This window comes from Periplaneta americana, chromosome 1 (assembly GCF_040183065.1).
Source record: "Periplaneta americana isolate PAMFEO1 chromosome 1, P.americana_PAMFEO1_priV1, whole genome shotgun sequence".
In the NCBI taxonomy this organism is placed as follows: Eukaryota; Metazoa; Arthropoda; class Insecta; order Blattodea; family Blattidae; genus Periplaneta; species Periplaneta americana.
Genome location: NC_091117.1, coordinates 211,471,713 through 211,493,919, shown reverse-complemented (window position 1 = coordinate 211,493,919; position 22,207 = coordinate 211,471,713). Strand labels below are relative to the sequence as shown.

At 33.6% G+C, this 22,207-nt stretch overlaps 1 protein-coding gene across 1 annotated transcript in view; it reads left to right on the top strand.

Annotated features, from left to right (window-relative positions):
* The window catches only part of Rsod (Related to Sod), a 44,193-nt gene extending 22,591 nt beyond the window's left edge, over positions 1–21,602 (top strand). Inside the window, exons 9-18 of the mRNA XM_069837285.1 lie at positions 3,400–3,656; positions 5,225–5,396; positions 7,545–7,928; positions 9,711–9,797; positions 11,361–11,495; positions 12,444–12,576; positions 13,632–13,773; positions 16,477–16,601; positions 19,480–19,638; positions 21,473–21,602. Coding sequence (XP_069693386.1) covers positions 3,400–3,656; positions 5,225–5,396; positions 7,545–7,928; positions 9,711–9,797; positions 11,361–11,495; positions 12,444–12,576; positions 13,632–13,773; positions 16,477–16,601; positions 19,480–19,638; positions 21,473–21,573 — 1,695 coding nt within the window. The 3' untranslated portion in view covers positions 21,574–21,602. The remainder of the gene's footprint in view (positions 1–3,399; positions 3,657–5,224; positions 5,397–7,544; positions 7,929–9,710; positions 9,798–11,360; positions 11,496–12,443; positions 12,577–13,631; positions 13,774–16,476; positions 16,602–19,479; positions 19,639–21,472) is intronic.
* Positions 21,603–22,207: the final 605 nt, after the last annotated feature.

The window sequence follows — 22,207 nt, the reverse complement described above, 5'->3', positions numbered from 1 at the left end:
GGGCCAAGCCAAGAGATAGCTGCTTCTCGTACTGGGTTTCGCCTGCGACTTTCTGCATGTTTTTTTAACACAGAACCTGCTTCTACAAATGTTCGATACCACAACATTATGGAATCGTATTTAGGTACATTAAGCACACCATACTCACATCGAAATTCTCTTTGAACTCTTTTAACACTTTCAAATTTAGCATACCAAAGAATACATTGTGCCCGCTGTTGATTTGTAGTAGCCATTTTAAACATCTACGATTTTCATTTGTCCTTTCAGATTATGCAGTGTTGATTGTCATATATGGAAACTCCCATCTTTTAATCATAATATAACCAGCAAGAAATTTTTCCTACTATCATAATAGCTTTATAATAATAAATTAATATTATCCATACCAAACGGATCAGACTGTATACATTTGAGAGTGCATATGTACTTTTTTAAGTTAACACCACATGGGTTATGGCTACATGACTTTTTGAAATAATTTTATTTTCTTACAACCTGTTAACATGATTCGTATAGGCTGCTTAACATCCTTCAAACTAGTCTCGTAGATTGTCCAGGGTTCGTTGCCCTTGGTGGAGGAGACAGAAAATATCATTGGCTGCATGAGATATGCTAATGTGTGCTACATCATGCTGAGTTCATTTTCCCTGGCCTTAACATAGTCCTTACATTCCAGGTTGCAATTGACAAATCATTTATCCTTGTAACTTGCTGTGTTCATTTGAGGCACTAGTATTATGCAACTTTAAGGGAAGACTCCACTGAAAATCATGAAAATTTTTCCAAATTTTTTTTTTTAGTTATTCACTTATTCAGAATTTATATTTTCATACCCCAAATGGATTCAGCTCAATTCTGATTACAAATACTCGTATGTTTACACTTTTTAAATCAAGGCTGGACGGGGGCGTGGAATTTAAAGAGCTGTCAAAATTGTTTTTCATCGAAGAATTCTTTTTTAAAATTTCTGATTACAAATCTAGTAACTTTTTGTTGGCTCCCTGAAGTTACTAGATGAATGTAGCGGAGGAGAATATTAATTTACATAAATATTAATTTTATTTTCAAATCTATTTTTCTGTGTTCATTTTTGTTGATTCAACACCAACTTTCTTATGCCAAATATTAATCAATCTGGATGAAATTTTTACTGCAAGTATTTATGAGGTAGCTGCATGTTTCTATGCATTTATTTTGTGAGAAATGCTGCTAGTTTATTTTATTAATATTTTTCTTAATGCTGCTAGTTTATTTTATTAATAACTAGCAGCATTTCTCACAAAATAATTGCATAGAAACATGCAGCTACCTCATAAATACTTGCAGTAAAAATTTCATCCAGATTGATTAATATTTGGCATAAGAAAGTTGGTGTTGAATCAACAAAAATGAACACAGAAAAATAGATTTGAAAATAAAATGAATATTTATGTAAATTAATATTCTCCTCCGCTACATTCATCTAGTAACTTCAGGGAGCCAACAAAAAGTTACTAGATTTGTAATCAGAAATTTTAAAAAAAGAATTCTTCGATGAAAAACAATTTTGACAGCTCTTTAAATTCCACACCCCCTTCCAGCCTTGATTTAAAAAGTGTAAACATACGAGTATTTGCAATCAGAATTGAGCTGAATCCATTTGGGGTATGAAAATATAAATTCTGAATAAGTGAATAACTAAAAAAAAAATTTGGAAAAATTTTCATGATTTTCAGTGGAGTCTTCCCTTAAGCTATCTTTTCAAAATTGGAAGCAAACAATTGGGAAAGTAGTTCCAGAAGCGTGTTCTGCAGTTACTGACTCTTTGGAAAATAATATTAAGATAAGCAACATAAAATATCCACTTATATTTTATTTTTATTATAATATTCATACAATGTGTAATTGAAGCGTTTCCTGGGAATAACAACTTAGCATACATTACATTGTTCCATCCACCACTGTGGAGTAATGGTTAGCATGCATGACCGTGAAATGAGCAGGCATGGGTTCAAATTCTGGTTGGGACAAGTTACCTGGTTGAGGTTTTTCCGGTGTTTTCCCTCAACCCATTACGAGCAAATGCTGGGTAATTTTTGGCGCTGGACCCTGGACTCATTTTGCCAACATTATCACCCTCATATAATTCAAATGCTAGATAACCACAGCAATTGATAAAGCGTCGTAAAATAACCCATAAAAATACGTCGTTCTCAGCATATACATACATAAGTGTTCTGCCCATGGGCAGATCTTTCACTGCAAATCCAGCATTCTTCAATCTTTCCTTTTTTCTGCCTTCCTCTTAGTCTCTGCAAATGATCCACATATCTTAATGTAGTCTATCATCTGATATCTTCTTCTGCCCCGAACTCTTCTCCTGTTCACCATTCCTTCCAGTGCATCCTTCAGTAGGCAGTTTCTTCTCAGCCAGTGACACAACCAATTCCTTTTCCTCTTCCCGATCAGTTTCAACATCATTCTTTCTTCATCCTCTCTTTCCAACACAGCTTCATTTCTTATTCTGTCTCTCTACTTCACACGCTCCATTCTTCTCCATATCCACATTTCAAATGCTTCTATTCGTTTCTCTTCATTTCCCAGTTTCGATCGCTGGCGTTGGAACGAAATTTTCTCCATTAATAACCAACGGTAATCATAACAGATAATTAATTGATTAACTAGTGGACTTACTCGTGTTAATTATGTAAGATTTGTGCGGCTTACAGCTGTTTCAGTGCTTCACACACCATCCTCAGAGCCTACTAAATCACGGGTCATCTCAAACTTCTCTGCCTGTTATGTGGGTGTGTTTGATTGTTGAAAGGTGTTGAAGAGTGGAGTCAAATAGTGTGTGTGTACTGAAATTGATCTGTGTGTTGAGAATTTGATCGGGGCACACATACACACACTATTTGACTCCAATCTTCAACACCTTTCAACAATCAAACACACCCACATAACAGGCAGAGAATTTCGAGATGACACTATGATCTAGTAGGCTCTGGGGATGGTTCGTGAAGCACTGAAACAGCTGTAAGCCGCACAAATCTTACATAATTAACACGAGTAAGTCCGCTAATTAACCAATTAATTATATTCAAGTGTTAAAAGTAGTGTATGCAAGATTCAAAATGCATAACAGATAATTCTGTAGGACCAAAAATTAATCTTTACGAAGATAAATTAAGCTAATGGGCAGTGGCAAATATATGTTCATTAGTGTAAAATTCTCACACACAGTTGCCAAAATGAGACATCGGTGTATTTTGGAACTGCATTGTTTTTCCAGTGTAACAATTGCTATAAAGAAGAAATTTAGTTCAGGTTTTTCTTGAACAAGCCTTGAATAATTTGGTTTCAACGAGAAAGATATGATTGATATCATGCAAGGAACCTTTTAACTCTTTGCTACAGGTTACAGTTGACCCAAAAGAGTCAGACTCCTTGTGCAGCTTGCACCGCCCAGGATACTGTCAACTTGGAGATTTGTCAACCCGGCATGGAACACTTAATATTGCTGGAAGGAGAGTGAATGGAGAAAAGTTGACTCGGCGACTTTTCACAGATTCACTGCTTCCTCTAAGTGGTGCTGCAAGCATAATGGGCCGATCACTTGTATTATATGATGATAATGGACCAAAAGCTCGAGGTGAAAGGTTGGCATGTTCCACGTAAGTACAGCCTAAAACTGATTAAAAGTTGTTGTTGTTTTCTAATGCCAGGTGTTTGACAATAAAGTCATTTGACCTCTTGCACTCCAATATTTTTCAAAGATACTATCGTGGTCAGCCACTGAAGCACAGATTTTGAGGTGTTCCAAATCCATTTCGTGGTTTGAGTTGCACAATGGGCAGTTAGGGGACTGATATATTCCAATTCTATGCAGGTGTTTGGCCAAACAATCATGGCCTGTTGTCAATCTAAATGCAGCTACAGACGATTTTCGTGGTAAATCGGGAATTAACTGTGGATTTTGATGCAGAGAGTTCCATTTTTTCCCTTGCGATTGTGTTATCAAATTTTGTTTGTTGAAGTCTAAGTATGTAGATTTAATAAATCTTTTTACAGAGTAATACGTAGATTTAGTAACAGGTCTGTAAGTAGCAGTGCTGCCCTTCTTTGTTAAGGCATCCGCATTCCCGTTTCCCAGGATTCCACAATGGGATGGTATCCATTGGAATACAATTCTTTTATTGAGTGATATTAATTGAGAGAGCATTTTAGTTATTTCTGCTGTTTGAGATGAAGGTGTGTGTTTAGAGACGATTGATAGAATAGCTGCTTTGGAGTCTAACAATATAACTGCATTCTTAAATTTATTGATGTGGCATAGAAGATTCCTGAGACTTTCACTTATTGCAATGATTTCACCATCAAAACTTGTTGTTCCATATCCAAGAGATCTATAAAGTGAGAAGAGACAGCACGTAACACCTGCACCGGCACCTTGTTCTCTGGAGATCAAGGATCCGTTAGTGTATAAATGAAGCCAATTTTGTGGAGGGTACCTAATATTAATTGTCTCTAAAGACAATTGTTTCAGTATTTCAGTGTTTACTTCTGATTTCAGTATTTCTTCTGTTAAATTTAGATTATATTCTATATTTAATAGAGTTAAAGGGTTTGATTTAATTTGTAAGTTTTCTTTTAAATTCGGGATATTGATTTTCTGTTTTAATTCTTGAACAATGGATATGAAACTTTTTTGAGTTTCCAATCTACAGAGAGAACTGTATGAATGCCAATTGTTTCCTGGTAATCTGATAAGTTTTTCATATTGAATCAGTGCTTTTTCTTCTATTGTCATTTTGATGCTGTTAATATTAGTGAGGAATCTCATAGAATCTATTGGAGTTGTTTTGATTCCACCAGTAATGAGTCTGAGAGCTTGGTTTTGAACATATTCTATTTCGTTTATGAAAGGTGAAGTAATTAAAATTTCTCCGCAGTATGTCAGCACTGGCTGTATGAACATTTTGTATGTAGTGTTCAAAGTATTCCTAGAGCATCCCCATTTCTTTCCTACTAGTCTTTTTAGAAGGGAGAATTTTTTACGAGCTTTTTCAGAAATGTAAAAAAAAAAAAATAAAATTCTGTTATAGAGTGCAAGGTTTACTATAATATTGCCATGACAATAGACCATGGTGAATGGGTGAAGTTTTCTGATATAACAATTTTTTTATGTTCATTACAGTATATATCTGTGTGCGCAAAGTTTTACACATTTTTTTTTTTACAGAGTATATGGCATCTACAGAAGAAAAGCAGTGGTGAAAGACTGGTATGGTAATGGACAAATTACATCTGTAAAGGGGAAGATTGAGTTTTTCCAACAGACAGAATATGATGTCACAGACATCGAGGTCGATCTTCAGGGACTGAGCGATAACAGTGGATACCATATTCATGTTGTAAGTCACAACTAATTCCTATAATATTCGGCTATTTTTCACTTTAAATGGGATTTTGTTAAGAACATCCTTAATTTAAAGGAAGTGAAGTTTTTCTCAGGGTTCATTTTTTAACTGTCTGTTAATTACAGAATCTAGTGAAAGAGATAAGTGAAACAAGATAAATAAATGAGTTTAATGAAGATGACAGGTACTTTATGGTGTTGTGAATAATACTTCTATTTACAGTTCACTTTCTCTGACCATTATTCGAAAGACGTACATAAATGAAAATAATCATTTACTATGCACCCGAATAAGAGGATGAATTTTGTTTTATGGATTGTACAAGAAAGGAATTTTATATAAACCCAAAAGTAAGATTTTTTATTTTATTTATAGATTATATGCTTCAGTAGATGTATTTAACTAAGTTTGCACAAAATTTAAATGAAATAGCTATATGTTATATTGGAGCAATTTCTAATTATATATATATATATATATATATATATATATATATATATATATATTCCAAAATTGACTTTCAAAAGTGATATAAAGTATATTACACCTTGCGTCAGTGATTCAAAAACATGTAACAAATGTGTTTACAACAGCGATAGGTCAACAATTCTATTTGGTATGATGGACTGAATATTTTGCAATGATAATAGAACTTAATGCTATATTATTAGACCTAAGCATTTATTTCTCATAACAAAACCTTCTTTGGTTTATAAAAACTTCATATTCTTATTTGTCAGTTTATATTACGTAATATAAAAAGTTACAAAGTGTACAGACTGGTTTATGTAATAGTAATAGGCAATGTGTTTTTTTCGATTTCAAATATAATCTCATTAATTTTTTACTAAAATTTATTTTATTCATGCGCATCATTCTCGTGTAGATTTACTAGTTCATATTGAATGTGAAAAAATCCGTCCCAATACAGTTAGCTATAGTCGCGACGCTGTTATTTCCAGCGTGACTCCTCCTCTTTGCTTACGTCTTAGGAAGTGAAGGCTCTATAAAGTCTAGGCAGGTAGTATCGTTCGCCATTTTTGTTCTTTCGTTGCCGAGCTACCATACAAGAAATCTATTTGCCACACTGTTAAACATTATCATGTCATAGCTCCTATGATAATAAATCAAACGCACTGTAATTCAGTAAATAATTGAGCGGCAAATAACGTCTTCGTGTGCTTTCTGCGAATGCTAACGAAAGAGCCAAAATGGCGGGCGATTATACTAAGCATTTATCGAGCCTTAAGAAATCAATAACGTCTTCATAAGCGAATCACAAGACGCACATGTTTAAATGTGGCCGACCTGCAACGTGATTGGCTGCCAGAAATTAGAGCGATGGGACTATAGTATGCACAGAACCATTTTTTCGGTAGATAATAGGGATGCTGAAAACCGTATTTCACGAGACACTTTCAATCTATCTTTTGCATACTCACAATACTTTCCTTTATATTTCGTATAATGAGAGAGTAAGTTTGGTATAATTAATTCATTCATTCCCATTATACGTGTTAAGCAGGGTGACCAGACTTTTAATTAAACACAGAATAAATATGGGAAATGCCTGTTATTATTCGGTTGAGAAGCTTTTATCATCCAGTCTGCTGTCAAAAAATCTGAAAGTTAGAAATTATAAAACAGTTATATTACCAGTTGTTCTTTATGGTTGTGAAACTTGGACTCTCACTTTGAGAGAGGAACATAGGTTAAGGGTGTTTGAGAATAAGGTGCTTAGGAAAATATTTAGGGCTAAGAGGGATGAAGTTACAGGAGAATGGAGAAAGTTACACAACACAGAACTGCATGCATTGTATTCTTCACCTGACATAATCAGGAACTTAAAATCCAGACGTTTGAGATGGGCAGGGCATGTAGCATGTACGGGCGAATCCAGAAATGCATATAGAGTGTTAGTTGGGAGGCCGGAGGGAAAAAGACCTTTGGGGAGGCCGAGACGTAGGTGGGAAGATAATATTAAAATGGATTTGAGGGAGGTGGGATATGATGATAGAGAATGGATTAATCTAGCTCAGGATAGGGACCAATGGCGGGCTTATGTGAGGGCGGCAATGAACCTCCTGGTTCCTTAAAAGCCAGTAAGTAAATAAGTGTTTATGCATGATTTGTTTATTTCAGGCACCTGTTGAAGGCGACCTGGAATTTCCGTGTGAGGGCTCATCTTTATATGGTCATTGGAACCCTTTAAATGTGAACCCCTCTCTTTCTCCTCCACCTGGCAACGGAACCACAGACCAGTACGAAATGGGGGACCTCAGCGGAAAGTTTGGTTTGCTGAATGGGTTGGTCAGTTTGGACGCGGTTTACAATGACACCAAGCTCCCACTATTTGGAACACATGCCATTCTGGGCCGCTCCATTGTCATCCACAAGAAAGAAAAGAACATGCGTTGGACATGTTCTTCTATTGAAAGAGGTTATGCACCAGGCGAAGCACGGGAGCTACGTGCAATTGCATCATTTCACCATCCACTTGGATATGCCTATGGCTATATCAGAATGGTTTGTTACATATTACCGCGTATTTTTTATTGTGTAAGCCTATTTATATGCATGTTTACTGCATTTTTTATTTCTCTCTTTCCTTATCATGGCATTTCACTCCAATCATACTGATTTAAACTATCACTGACTACATTGTTACTGTACTCCTTCCTTTAGACATGCATCCTGATAGTGCTGTATTTTCAAAATTGTCTCATAATAATCTCTTTCTATTATCTAATATTATTTGAAATATATTAACATTCTATGTATTTTAGCTTAATTCTGCTACACAGTTTATTTCAGGGTTTAATTAATAGTTCATAGTATTTTGTTGTTTAATTCGTAAATAACTCTTGTCTACATGTAACTCTCATCTAAATCAAATTGTTGAATTCTTTGTAAGTTCATGCATATGTATATATACTTTTTGCTGGTTGAGTGGAAGAGAAGGCCTTACGGCCTTAGCTCTGCCAGCTAAAATAAATTATTATTATTATTATTATTATTATTATTATTATTATTATTATCATCATATCGTTTTTCTTCTTTCTCTTTCTTTTCTCTCTGTTTCTATATTTCCTTTTTTTTTCATTTTATTCATCCTCTGTTTTTCTTTTTTCCTTCTCTCTTCGTCATTCTCTTGTTTTTCTCTTAATTTATTTCTCTATTCTCTTTCTTTTTTCTTTGTCTTTCTCGCTTCTTCTTTTTTTCATTCTCTCTGTCTTTTTATCTCTTTATCTTCATCTTTTCCACGCCTATCTTTATTTTCTGTCTTTAACTCTCTTCTTTATTCTCTTTTATGAAACAAAAGTCTATGTTACCTGATAATGCATAGTTCCCTCTACGGACAACAATCAACTTCATTCCTATTTTTCTAAATATACAGGAAATGTAACATAGACATTTGTTCATGCATACGATTCAACTATCGACAATAAAACACACGTAAAGATTAATTTTTTGGTCCTACAGTTGACTTAATATAAAAATGTTAACATACATGTCGAACTTGGAGTCGGGCCACAAAGGGAAAAACACTGGAAGAAGGGGGGATTCGATCTTGTGCTGTGGGTTGAACTTCGGTGTAGCTCAATAATTAGAGCGCTTGTACATAGAACCAAGGACCCGGGTTCGATCCCCGGTGCCAGAGCGAATTTTTCTCCTCTGATATTAATAAAACACACGCTTTTCAAGATCCAGTTCTTGCAACTCTTGCACTGTTGTCACATGGTATAGATGAAACTTTGCTTTCATTATGGCTCTTAAGTAGGTGAAAACAGAATACGAATTCCTTGTGACAAACGTCGTAGTGACTTTTTTAGTGATGCCAGCAGCCTAATTCAAATATTCGCTGAACTGGCAATGTAACATTTGCTGTGTTTCTTCCAGGAATTTACACTGTGTTACTTTTATAGACTTTGTTATATGATAACGTTTCACAATAAACACCTGCTTTGCAACAGTATATATAGCCATCCTGACCGACCTTCAACTACACAATGAAATACGTGCGTTATTATCACTGGACAAAAACAGCTCACTTGCAATTTGGCCAGTCACTTGTACATCAAACATTATCTTTCTGGACAAAAACAGCTCACTTGCAATTTGGCCAGTCACTTGTACATCAAACATTATCTTTCTATGTAGGGTGGGAAGAAGAAAACAGTTGGCTCTTTGGCTGGGAAGGGGGAGGGGGGAGAGACTGCCTACCGAAATATTTTGTATATTTTTTTCTTTGTATAGTGAAACCTCATGTATGCGAGCACACTATATGTATAATAATTATTTTTTCAGACACAGTTGGTTTATAATGACGACAGTAAGAGTGACACTGTGATAGAAGTGAAACTGCGACATCCTGGAAAACATGATCGTAATTTGGTATGTATATAATAAATTACCTTTATGCTCGACCATGTCGAAATGTAGTAATTATACACCTGGTAGCAGTCCTTTAATGCATGTCATTAAAGTACACCTATTCATTAAAGTTCAGGTTTTCGATTATTCTCGGATATGCAATAGAAAGACAATTAGCGAAAAGTCACGGAGGCTGGAAATCCAATACTGTCGCAGAAGGTTATGTTCTGTTACTATAATAATTAGCGTTAATTGTAAATAATATTTAAATAAATTCAATTTGTCATCTCGTTTTTCAATTCTAAATCAATTTCCAGGTTATATCAAAATTAGTTCATGTTATTCTCTAGATTACATCAAGGTCAATGACATTATTGTTCCTCGGAAAAAAATCAATACTTTCGCGTCTGCGCACATCTCACAATTTACGAGCTATGCACAAGGTCAGTTCCGATCTTCAGTCAGATAAGAATAAAATGAATACTTCTGAATAATTTCAAGTTAGAAATATGGTCGAGCATAAAAAGTCGTATGAAACTTGTCTATAATGGTAATTAAGACGCTTGCGCTCGTTTCATAAACAAACATACTCGCGTCTTAATTACTATCATTATAGGCTCGTTGCATAATGTACTATTTTAATTATATCAATATCAATAGTTGCTTTTAGTTGATATAAATCACACTATTATCTGAAATTCTTTATCCAGAACAGCGTTTCGTAACTTTATAAAATTAGACCCACAGTGTCACATTCGTGGTTTCCCCCTGCACCTTCAACATAAATGCTGATTGACGAAAATTTAATCGAAACTAAGACAGAGAACTGATTTATCGATCTACCTCCAGTAATCACTGTCCTGTTTTTGATGGATCTGAAATCTTCCAAATTTTGTTTCACCTGTTGACTAGTGAGAAAATCTCTTGCTTCGTTTATTAACCAGAACACTGGATCATCACTAATTATTTTACTTATTTCATTTCCATACTCATCGCTGTCATTACTTTCATTACGTGGACACAGATCAATATTGTCATTAATTTCACTTTTTACTATCGTAATTAGTTGTAATAGAAGTCGTGTCACAACACTGAATATAATACTCAAACTACATTTTTAACAGCTTGGAAAAGATGCTCTATTTTATGTATCACATATGTTCCTTTTTTAATTTAATTTTTGACTGTTTCTATATTAAATTTTTTTTCGCATTCTAACTCAATAATTAATAACTTAAGACTTTATAATAGGCTATAGTAATCAAACTGCCCATGTTTAAGCACATCATAACTTGTTTACCTACTTATTTATTTCAACTGCCAAGATATTTGTCACAACAATGTATGAAACGATAAGTGTTGGAAACTGTTGGTAGCTTACGAAGTTAATCAACAATGAAATGATTTTGAAATTATTGTAAAGAATATATCAACAATGGAAGAAGAAAAATATTGATTTCGGAATATGTATGATAAGACTTTCTTGTGTTAAATTCTAACGTACCTTGTTTACATGTTTCGACCAATTATGGGTCATCCTCAAAACTGGTCGTTGTTGCATATACCGTATGTTTTCTTTTGCAGACAAGAAATCATAACTGGGCAATTTATGTTAACCCTGTGGGTGTAGACGCTACTGTGAAAGTTCAGGATACTCGATGTGTGGCCGGTGGTTACCTTTGGAATCCTTACTACACCCAACTGGCTGCTCCTCTCAATGTAAGTAAAGTGGCATATTATCCGTTTTATAACTAAGCAAATAAACATTAAGCAGCACCAGAACTGTTTCATTAATGTAAATCTCCATGTCAGACACATCCATATCGTAAAATGACAGTTTACATTTCAGTTATATTTATACTATGTGATATAGTTTCCATTTTTGTGTTCTGAAACCTAGAGATAGTTATAAATTTGTATTTTCAGATAAACATACGAGTTTTAAAGCTTAAAAAAAAAAAAAAAAAAAAAAAAAAAAAAAAAAAAAAAAAAAACTCTAACTCTCATACTCCATCGGCAAGTCTATCGTGCTATCAAAAAGGAGTGCGTTATAGGGCAGTAAAAATTTTTAATAGCCTCCCTATCGATATAAAAATTGAAACTCAAAACATAAAATTATTTAGGGCCAAATTAAAGAAGTACCTAATTTCTCACGCCTTTCATTCTGTAGGTGAATTCATGACATTCAATAACACTTCATGAAATTGATACTAAAACTTTGTGTTGTACTAGTAGACTATATTGTAAATCTCGTCTGTATATATTTCATCTAGACTGTGACTATAAATTAAGATTTTATAATAGTATTAAGTTTTTTGACTTGTTTCATATTCTAGCTGTAAGCATGTATGAATACCATGGAATGTTAATAAATACAATACAATACAATATTAACTAATTCCAGAATCACACTTCAAGCTTCAGTATCCCTTAAATCTGCCACCTTCATTAAGAATAGAAAGTCATTGTTTTATAGTCTCTTAGCTGGCTATGAAAGACTGTTTCTGTAGTGCACTTATTTCTATTGTGATGTCTTTGACAATGAGCTGAGTAAATAATTAAGCAAAATCGATAGATTAATTGATACTTCACTGTTTCATGTTGTATATTTTCAGTAATATCTAAAAAATTATTTGATCATCAATTTTTTTACCAACACGTTTGCAGGATGAATTATATCGTGAAGAGTGTGGTCCAGATAATCCTCTTCGTTGCTATGTTGGAGATATTTCTGGACGTCTTGGGACAATTAATCTTGGTGACAAGAGACAAGTTTTCACTGACAGCAACTTCCCTTTGGGTGAGTTTACATAAAATATAGATTGTTCTCTCTCTCTCCCTTAATCTCTACCGCTCTCCCTTCCTTTCTGTTGGCAGTATAGTAGTTACCATGCTTGTCCACTGCACCCATGGAGCTTTGCAGGTTCAAACTCGACTGAAAACTATTAATTTTCTAAGGTTGATAAAAGTTTATAATGAGGGGAGAACCAGATGGGTGTTTTTCTTTTTTTATACGTCTAAGACATTTGATTTCATATGCTCCTATTCGGGTGTTCTTTCCACTCAGTATTTAAGTTTTCCCATTATAGACAAAATAAACGAAATATGGAGCGTCTGCAGCTTACTTGCTGCCTGGATGTGAAGTCTCACGTCCCACCCCTTCTGGTTGCGGCTTCTGTGTTTAGGGGAAGTGAATTATTTTAGTTGAGTGAAGCGAAATAGAGAACCATTCTAATATAAACCAAACACTTTTATTTATTATTAATCTCACAATAAGTAATATTTGTTACGTTTCAACAAACAAAATCAACTTTTATTGATTTACTTATTGCAAATCCTTTTATAGTATAATTTATATGAAGCATCTGTGGCTTAAGTTCTAGTACGCTGGTCTTTCACCCAGGTGGCCCAGGTTCGATCACCAGCCAGGTCGTAATGGAATTTGTGAACAAAGCAGCAGACATTTCAGGGTTTTTTTCTCGGGGTACTCCCATTTCCCTCTCATTCAACTAACACTTTCCACTTAATCTATTTTCAATAGGTTATTTTACGACACTTTATCAACTGCTACAGTTATCTAGCATCTGAATGGTGTATTCGAAAACAGTATGAACCATTTCCAGGTGGTGGTTTAATTTTGGTGCCTATTGATGTAAACGACATTTTCCTCTTCTTCTCATATCAAACATTCTTCTCTTTCTTCCACGTTCTTTGTCTGTCTTCAGTGTCACAGAGTTTCATTTCGGCCTCTTAGTCTATTTGAGCTGTCTTCTAATGTTCCATTACAATTTTTTACACAGTTCAGCCATTTTTATATTACATATGTGAAAGTACGAATGTTTTTCTCTTTTACAGAAGGGGATGTGTCAGCAATGGGAAGATCCATAGTTATATTTGATAAAGAACGCGGAGGACAGAGGTTTGCATGTGCAAACATAGAGCCTGATAAAGACATAATAAAATATGCAAATATACGCAAGCCACCAAGATTTGTTGTGTAAGTATTCTTAAACTTATCTGAATATTAAGGCAGCCTAACTAAAGTAGAGTGATATAAAACTCCTATATATGAAAAAACATTCATGTTACAACATATTCCAATCTTATGAATCCATGCTGGTTGAATTTAATGTACCATCTCTCAGTAGTCGCAGGATAAGAGCACAACACATGTATTTGTTCAAAACCATAAATGGCTTAATAGACAACCCTGATCTTCTACAGCTAATTAGTTTCAATATTGGTAAATCAAATTTGAGGAAGCAATCTCTCTTTTATTTACAGACAACAAAAACACTATCTCATAAAATGTCTCCATTTTTATTAATGCTTCGAACTTACAATCATCTATCAAATAAACAGAATTTAGATTTTTCGTTATCGTACAATATGTACAAGAAAGAGTTATGTAAAGCATTACTTGAAACACATGTTCTGTGTTGGTGAGTTTTTTAAATAAATGAATTGAGCCTATTGGGCCTGCTGTGTAGTGCTGTATATTGAATTTATTAACACGGTGTTGTATTTGCTCTGCAATTTGCCAATTATAGCTACGCCTACATTTTGCATTTTTGGCTGTGATGTCTGTACTAGGCTCTTTTTGATTTGTTTTTATTTGGTGTTTTTCATTTATATCTTTATCTGTCTTTTTTATTTAGGTGGTATCTATTTGTTTTTTTTTTCCTTCCTTTTCCCTTCTCTTTTCCATTTTTTAATTTGTAATTACACTTGTATCTGTTTTACCTCTTTTTTCGTGTTGTATGCAATATGTTTTTTTTTATCTGTACTGTCTATTGTAATTGGGGCTTTGCCCTGTTATGGACATAAATAAATATAAATTCTTCCTCTATGCACTGTAAATTTTAATAGTTGCATTTTAATGGAAAAATTTGGTGGATCAAAACAGCGAGCACGCACGTAATCATTAAATTACGAATATTTAAGCTGTAATTCTACTTTTACCCTTTTCTTTTTCTTTTACCTTTCTCCTTCTTTTCCTCTTTTTACCCATTTCGTTTTCCCCTTCTCTCTTCTTTCCCATTTATTTTCATTTCCTGTTTTTTCTTACCAGTACCTTCTCCATTTCACTTTTCAACTTTCTTTTTTTATTCTTTCTCCTTTCTGTTTATTTTTTCAACATTCTCCTTTTTCCCTCTCTTTTCCATTTCTTCTTCCACATATAAAGAAGAGTCAGTACGAGTTCTGGTGCGAAATAACAGATTATTATTATTATTATTATTATTATTATTATTATTATTATTTTAACAAGGATGCCTCTAGCACTGATACTGTTTAACATATATATCAATTACATAATAGAAAAATGGCTTCCTTTGTACGAAATTATGGAATAAAACTAAGTTAAATAGACATTTAGAAGTTACCACTCTACAGTATGTAGATGACCAATTGTTAATATCAGACAGTGATGATAATGTACAAAGATCAATTAAAAAATTGAATGAAATTGCAGTAGATTATGGAATAGAATAAACGCATCCAAAACAAAATCAATGGCCTTTCAAGGAAAAGAAAGAAAGAGTCAAAATTGTGGTGAATAATAAAATAATAGAGCAAGTGTCATCATTTCACTATTTAGGGAATATTATATCAGATTCAGGAAATGAAGACATAGAACAGAAACTACATAAATATAATGCGGTAAATGGAATTATAAGAAGACATTTCAGGAAGCAAATATTAAAAGAAACTCAAGTCACATTAGACAACATTACAGCGAAACAAATGCTAAAATTTGGCAGTGGAACATGGGTCATAACGCAAAGAGAGAAATCTAGAATACAGGCAGATCAAATGAAATTTCTGAGATCGGTTTTAGGACTTACAAGATTAGACCACCAGAGAAATAAAGATATTGAAGCAAAATTAAAAGTTAAAAATATAACAACAGAAATAGTAGAATACAGAGAGAAATGGAAACATGTTGAAAGAATGCAAAATTCCCGAAAATTGCTTAAATATTTGGAATATTAAAAATAAGTTATGATAATTTGTCAAATTTAAACTTGTGAAAATGATTAAAATTATTTAAGAAATAATAAAACGCTATTTAAATGTAAAACAATGTTCAAGTCTTCTTTTTCTCAAGCTGTCAGCTCATTTCAGGGATTGTTTATTTATTACTTTTTCTTTTATTTTTATGTTATTTTTCTTCCTTCCTACCACCCTCCCTTGCTTCAGTTTGTGAAGCTATATTCCCTGTTCCTAGTCGTTTCCTGAATTTCTTGTTATGTTATTCTGTGATGCATTTTAACGCCTACTTAAGATCTCAAAAAATGTATTTCTGTTTCTTATAAGTACGACTTTCTTTTATTCGTAAGCACTCATATTTCATAGTGGTGTTAGTATGGAACATTTGTACGAAAAGAAAATTATTGTTGCTTGTGTTAGTAAATGATTCTAGTTAAGCGAAATTCCTTACTATATCAATCATTACCTCATTCTGTGATTGTTCATTTTTAAGAATTTGGGCGAGAGATTTTTACAGAGAAAATAATATTTCATAGCATAATACAATGCACTTGAGAAGCATCACTTCAGTTACTCTAAGTCAGTACTGATATGTTCCTGCTTTCTATTTCGTGACTATCAATTGAAGGTGTTCAAATGTCAAACTAGCATAAATTTGAAATTTACTAATATTTAACTGCTGTTGGCGTACTTCTTTTTCTGTTTTCAGTGCACAGTTTATCGAAGATGTTAGAGAAGTAATGGGACTTCCAGAGTGGATGTTGACAGTTGACAGTCGAAAAACTAGAACTTTGCATAGTGCAACTTGTATTCAGTTCCTTCTTCATTTCAAAGGTATCAGTAATTTTTTAATTTATATTTCTGTTTTATGTATATATTTTTTGTGTATTTTTAATGTATACTTACTTACTTACTGGCTTTCAAGGAACCCGGAGGTTCATTGCCACCCTCACATAAGCCCGCCATTGGTCCCTATCTTGAGCAAGATTAATCCAGTCTCTACCATCATATCCCACCTCCCTTAAATACATTTTAATATTATCTTCCCATCTAGGTCTCGGCCTACCCAAAGGTCTTTTCCCCTCTGGCCTCCCAACTAACACTCTATATGCATTTCTGGATTCGCCCATATGTGCTACATGCCCTGCCCATCTCAAATGTCTGGATTTAATGTTCCTAATTATGTCAGGTGAAGGATACAATGCGTGCAGCTCTGCATTGTGTACCTTTCTCCATTCTCCTGTAACTTCATCCCTTTTAGCCCCAAATATTTTCCAAAGAACCTTATTCTCAAAAACTCTCAATCTCTGTTCCTCTCTCAAAGTGAGAGTCCAAGTTTCACAACCATACAGAACAACCAGTAATATAATTGAATTTTTGACAGCAGACTAGATGACAAAAGCTTCTGAACCGAATAATAACAGGCATTTCCAATATTTATTCTGCATTTAATTTCCTCCCGAGTGTCATTTATATTTGTTACTGTTGCTCCTAGATATTTGAATTTTTCCACCTCTTCGAAGGATAAATCTCCAACTTTTATAGTTCCATTTCGTACAATATTCTGATCACGAGACATAATCATATACTTAGTCTTTTCGGGATTTACTTCCAACCCTATCTCTTTACTTGCTTCAAGTAGAATTTCTGTGTTTTCCCTAATCGTTTGTGGATTTTCTCCTAACATGTTCACGTCATCTGCATAGACAAGAAGCTGATGTAACCTGTTCAATTCCAAACCCTCTGTGTTATCCTGAACTTTCCTAAATTTTTAATGTATATAAATAAATAATATAAATAATGAACACTGAACCTCGCTTTGGGTTAGTGTTTTGTTTATTGGCATTAACTCTCAGAGAATTCTGTCAGAAATCCTTTCAGTTTCACTGACTATAAATAAATCGGATCAATTGCAACATTCATACCATTCTTGTAAAATGTTGTGAATAAAATCGGAAAAATAGAAAATTAAATAATTTAATACAATCAATCAATTCTAAAGGCTTTGTCTTGTCAGTTCTCTTTCCTCTGTTGTTCTTTTAAATTCCTTTGATACACGTCCACATAATAGTTAATTTTAACACGATGATGTAGTGTCGGAAGGTCTGTTTTAGCGATAGCTTTCTAAATATACCGTTATACTTATTGTGAACCTAAAAGTCATAATTAATAAGTCATTAGGGTTAAAATCCTTTATTCCAACCTTAAATTGATTGCAAGTAGTTGAACTTTCGTAACAGTTCCTAGTATTTCGTACAACAATCTACTTGCTGAATTTAATTTAATGTCTCTTGGAAGTCGTAGATTACTTGCTTAGCAACTTTTATTATATAAAATATTCAACGTCTACTGGAGAACAGCGAAATATTATCACAAATCAAGCTTAACGCTAGAATATCACATTTAAGAAATCGTCAATTGTTATATTATAAAAAACCAAACACTTCATCACATAAAAATTCGCCAGTGTTAAAAATGTGTTCAAATTTCAATGAAATATGTAAAACATGGGATCTAGATTTCTGCATTTCTTACATGGAATACAAACATTTTCTTAATATACTGAAGGTTGTTGATTTTATATAATATTGCTATTTGTTACTCTGTAATTTGCCAATTATAGCTACATTTTACATTTTCGGCTATGATATCTATATTTAACTATTTTTCATTTATATCTATATCTGTGTCTTTTATTTAGGTAGTATCTATTTGTGTGTTATTTTATTTTTTTTCCTTTTCTCATTTTCCATTTTAATTTGTATTTACACTTGTATCTGTTTCATCTCTTTTTTCATGTTTTTTTACGAATATCTGTACTGTCTATTGTAATTGGGGCTTTGCCTTGTTATTGGCATAAATAAATAAATTTATTCATTGAGCTTGTATCATTATATGATGAAAGAGTAATGGAACGGAGAAAAATTCCCTCCGGCGCCGGGATTTGAACCCAGGTTTTCAGCTCTATGTTCTGATGCTTTATCCACTAAGCCACACCGGATACCACCCCGATGTCGGACAGAATCGTCTCAGTTTTAAGTTCCAACTCTTGGGTTCCCTCTAGTGGCCGCCCTCTGCACTACGTCATAGATGCCTATGAACGAAGGACTGAAGTCCACACACATGTGCTGAGGTGCACTCATTATGAGTGACTGGTTGGCAGGGATCCGACGGAATAAGCGCCGTCTTAAATCACAAGTGATTTACGCATATCATATATATTATTTAATGTACCGAAGTATATATGATATTTTTTCACGCAGATATTCTGCGTCATCATACGATGAAAGAGTAATGGAACTTAAAACTGAGACGATTCTGTCCAATGCCGGGGTGGTATCCGGTGTGGTTTAGTGGATAAAGCATCAGCACGTAGAGCTGAAAACCCGGGTTCAAATCCCGATGCTGGAGGGAATTTTTCTCCGTTCCATTACTCTTTCATCGTATGATGACGCAGAATATCTGCACGGAAATATCATATGTACTTCGGTATATTAAATAATATATATTTGTATCATTATCCCAAATTTTATCCCCAAAAAAGCAATTCTAGTAGTCTTATGACTACTAGAATTGGTGGCGGTGGTGGTGTCTACTGCCCAGGCTTATTCATTCGCCTTCTCACTTCCAATAAAATGATAGCTCTTATTTAAGTTTCTGTATATTGAAGATTCTGCTCCCCAAAACAGTGTATCTTCTCTTTGTTTTATAGGACCCCTAGCCAATCAGCTAGAGCAGGACTTCAGCCGGTTACTGGCTAATGGTCGTCTGGCAGCACCTAGCTTGTACAATCCAGGCTATGTGCCAAGTACCAAGAGAAAGACGCAACTGTCGTACAGACCATGTGGAACAAGAGATCCAAATGAAAAAAGTTAGTCTACATAAAAAAATTGACAATTTGAATTAATGAATGAAGGTTGCACAATTTGGATCATTTTTGTGAAACATATAACGTAAAAAGTAAAATGGGATTTTTTTTATTTTAAACAGATTAACAAAGATAACAGAATTTTAAAAATTCATTTAAGATATCGTGTAGGTAAATTTGATGATATTAAAAAGTTCAAAATGATGACAGGGGATTCGTAGAATTCCTATAATTGCGTGGAACGTTTAAATGGTTGGTGGTTCTGTGATTTCAAATATAATCGTAAGTCATCACTTGATGAGAATCATCTTAGCATAATCATAAAACAAACAACTTGAATATTTAATTAATATCGTATTGAGCTTAAGAAAGTAAATGCTGTATTCCCTGATCAAGCTGCTAGTTACATCTTTAATGTAGTACATATTCCATGACATTCAAATCATCTCTTTTTCTAATACACCAAGGGTTGCATGTGCATAGAGTATTTCAAAAATCGTAACTGACATTTTTCCCGAATAAGTACCCACTTACGAGGATTAGGACCCTATAATATGCTCAAAATTTTCATTTTTGTTTTTTTTTATTGATTTATATTCTCTGAGAAATCCTCTTTTCAATGGTATATCATTTATGCACATTACTATTACTATTATTATTATTATGAAAATATATTTTAAAATTTTTTATCTAACAAGCAAACGTTCTGAGGGGGGCAGATAAAAAAGTTAATTTTTTTCTTCCACCATGTTAATAATGTCAAAAGAAGTCCTTATACAAATTTTGGCCACTCGACCGCAATTACGAGGGCGTCCAGAAAGTGATTTTCCCTGGGGCCGTTTATAGAAAAAATCACAATTTCATGGAAATATTTATTGAAACAGATACAGCAATTTTTGCTCTATTTGTCAACATATCCCCCACTGGAATTGAGACATTTGTCATACCATGGGATCAATTTTTGTGTCGTAGAAGTCAGCCGCCTCAGTCCGGAACCAGATTTTGACTGCGTCTGCATCTCTCTCTGTCGATCCTATGATATGAGAAATGTCTCAATTCCGATGGAAAATATGTTGGAAAATAGCTCAACAAGTTGTGTCCGTTCTAATGAATTTGTCCAATGAAATTGTGTTTTTTTCTTTCTGTTAACGGCCCCTGGCGAATCAATTTTTTACGGCCCTCGTAATTGCTGTTCGAGTGGCCAAAATTTGTATAAGCACTTCTTATGACATTATTAACATGATGGCAAAAAAAATTAACTTTTTTTATCTGCCCCCGTCAGAACGTTTGTTTTTAAGATGACGATTACGCAGCTGAGGTATTCTGATAACTTTGGTAGCAATTTTCCGTAAGTTTGTATGTTTCTCTATAAAGTGTACTATATCTCAGCGTCTAGTGGTTACATTTCAAATTTTCTGTATTTAGCTGGTATTGTAGCATTAACTGAAGCACGTTTTTTTTTTTTTTTTAATAATGGTTTTTAAAGCAGATTTATTGAAAAATATAGCAAAGAATGAGGTAAAAATTTACATATTCAGAAAAAAAATTAATACATTTATAATTTTTTTTTTTTTGAAACCCCTTCCATCAGATTACTTATAAGTGTGTCAGAAATAAGCTGTAAAAATTTCATTGCTCTACTCTTAACTGTTTTAGTGAAAAGGTGCTGTAAATACCACTAATTTAACATGTGTTAAGATAGGAGGTTCCCAGTTCCCTTAAACATTCCACATTAAAAATTACTAATAAGAACTTGTCAGTAGTTCTGAAATTCGTGTTAACTGATTTTTATTGCTATTTTATGTGTTACTGATATGCTTTTAATTTTGTTTTGCAGATAACAATGCAAGTAGTGCTGCTTCAGTGCTTCCTTATGTAGAGATCTATTCTGCAATAATACTTATAACAGCAAGAACAATTATTGTACAATATTTTTAATACTGTATAAATATTTATGTGATAACTTATCATTTTGTATTTATTAAATAAATAAGTTTCTTATTCTCTAATAATTTTTCCTCGTGGTACATTACATGTCGAAGACTACAAAATAAGTTGCATTAAATACTCACCCTAATCGTATAACATCATAGTAAAAACTATATGAGAACATACAATATTATAGTTTAAACACTGAAGTTGGAAAATATTAATGACTACACAAAATTTCAGTAGTATTTTATTGCAAGGACATTGTAATTGTTTTAAGTAATGTTAGTTGACTGAAAGTTGATATTCAAAACCTACAGTGATCGATGAAATTTTAAAGATACTGGTAACAAAAATCTTAAGCTTAGCGGATCCCATGCCATAGATTTATGACACATAAAATAACCCTGTCTCTCAATGAAAGAAGTCTTGGACAAAATCTAAGGAATATTACTTCATCACATTCATAATTGATCCAACTGTAAGAATGGAAATATACGAAAATCAACCTGCTGAGGTACATCAGGAAAAATGCGACATATACGACCCCACTATACCATATTATAAGGAAAAATATCATCTAACGTCGATCGGAGTTATTGGATTACTGATTGGGGCTAGAGGAACCATCACAAAAAGATTC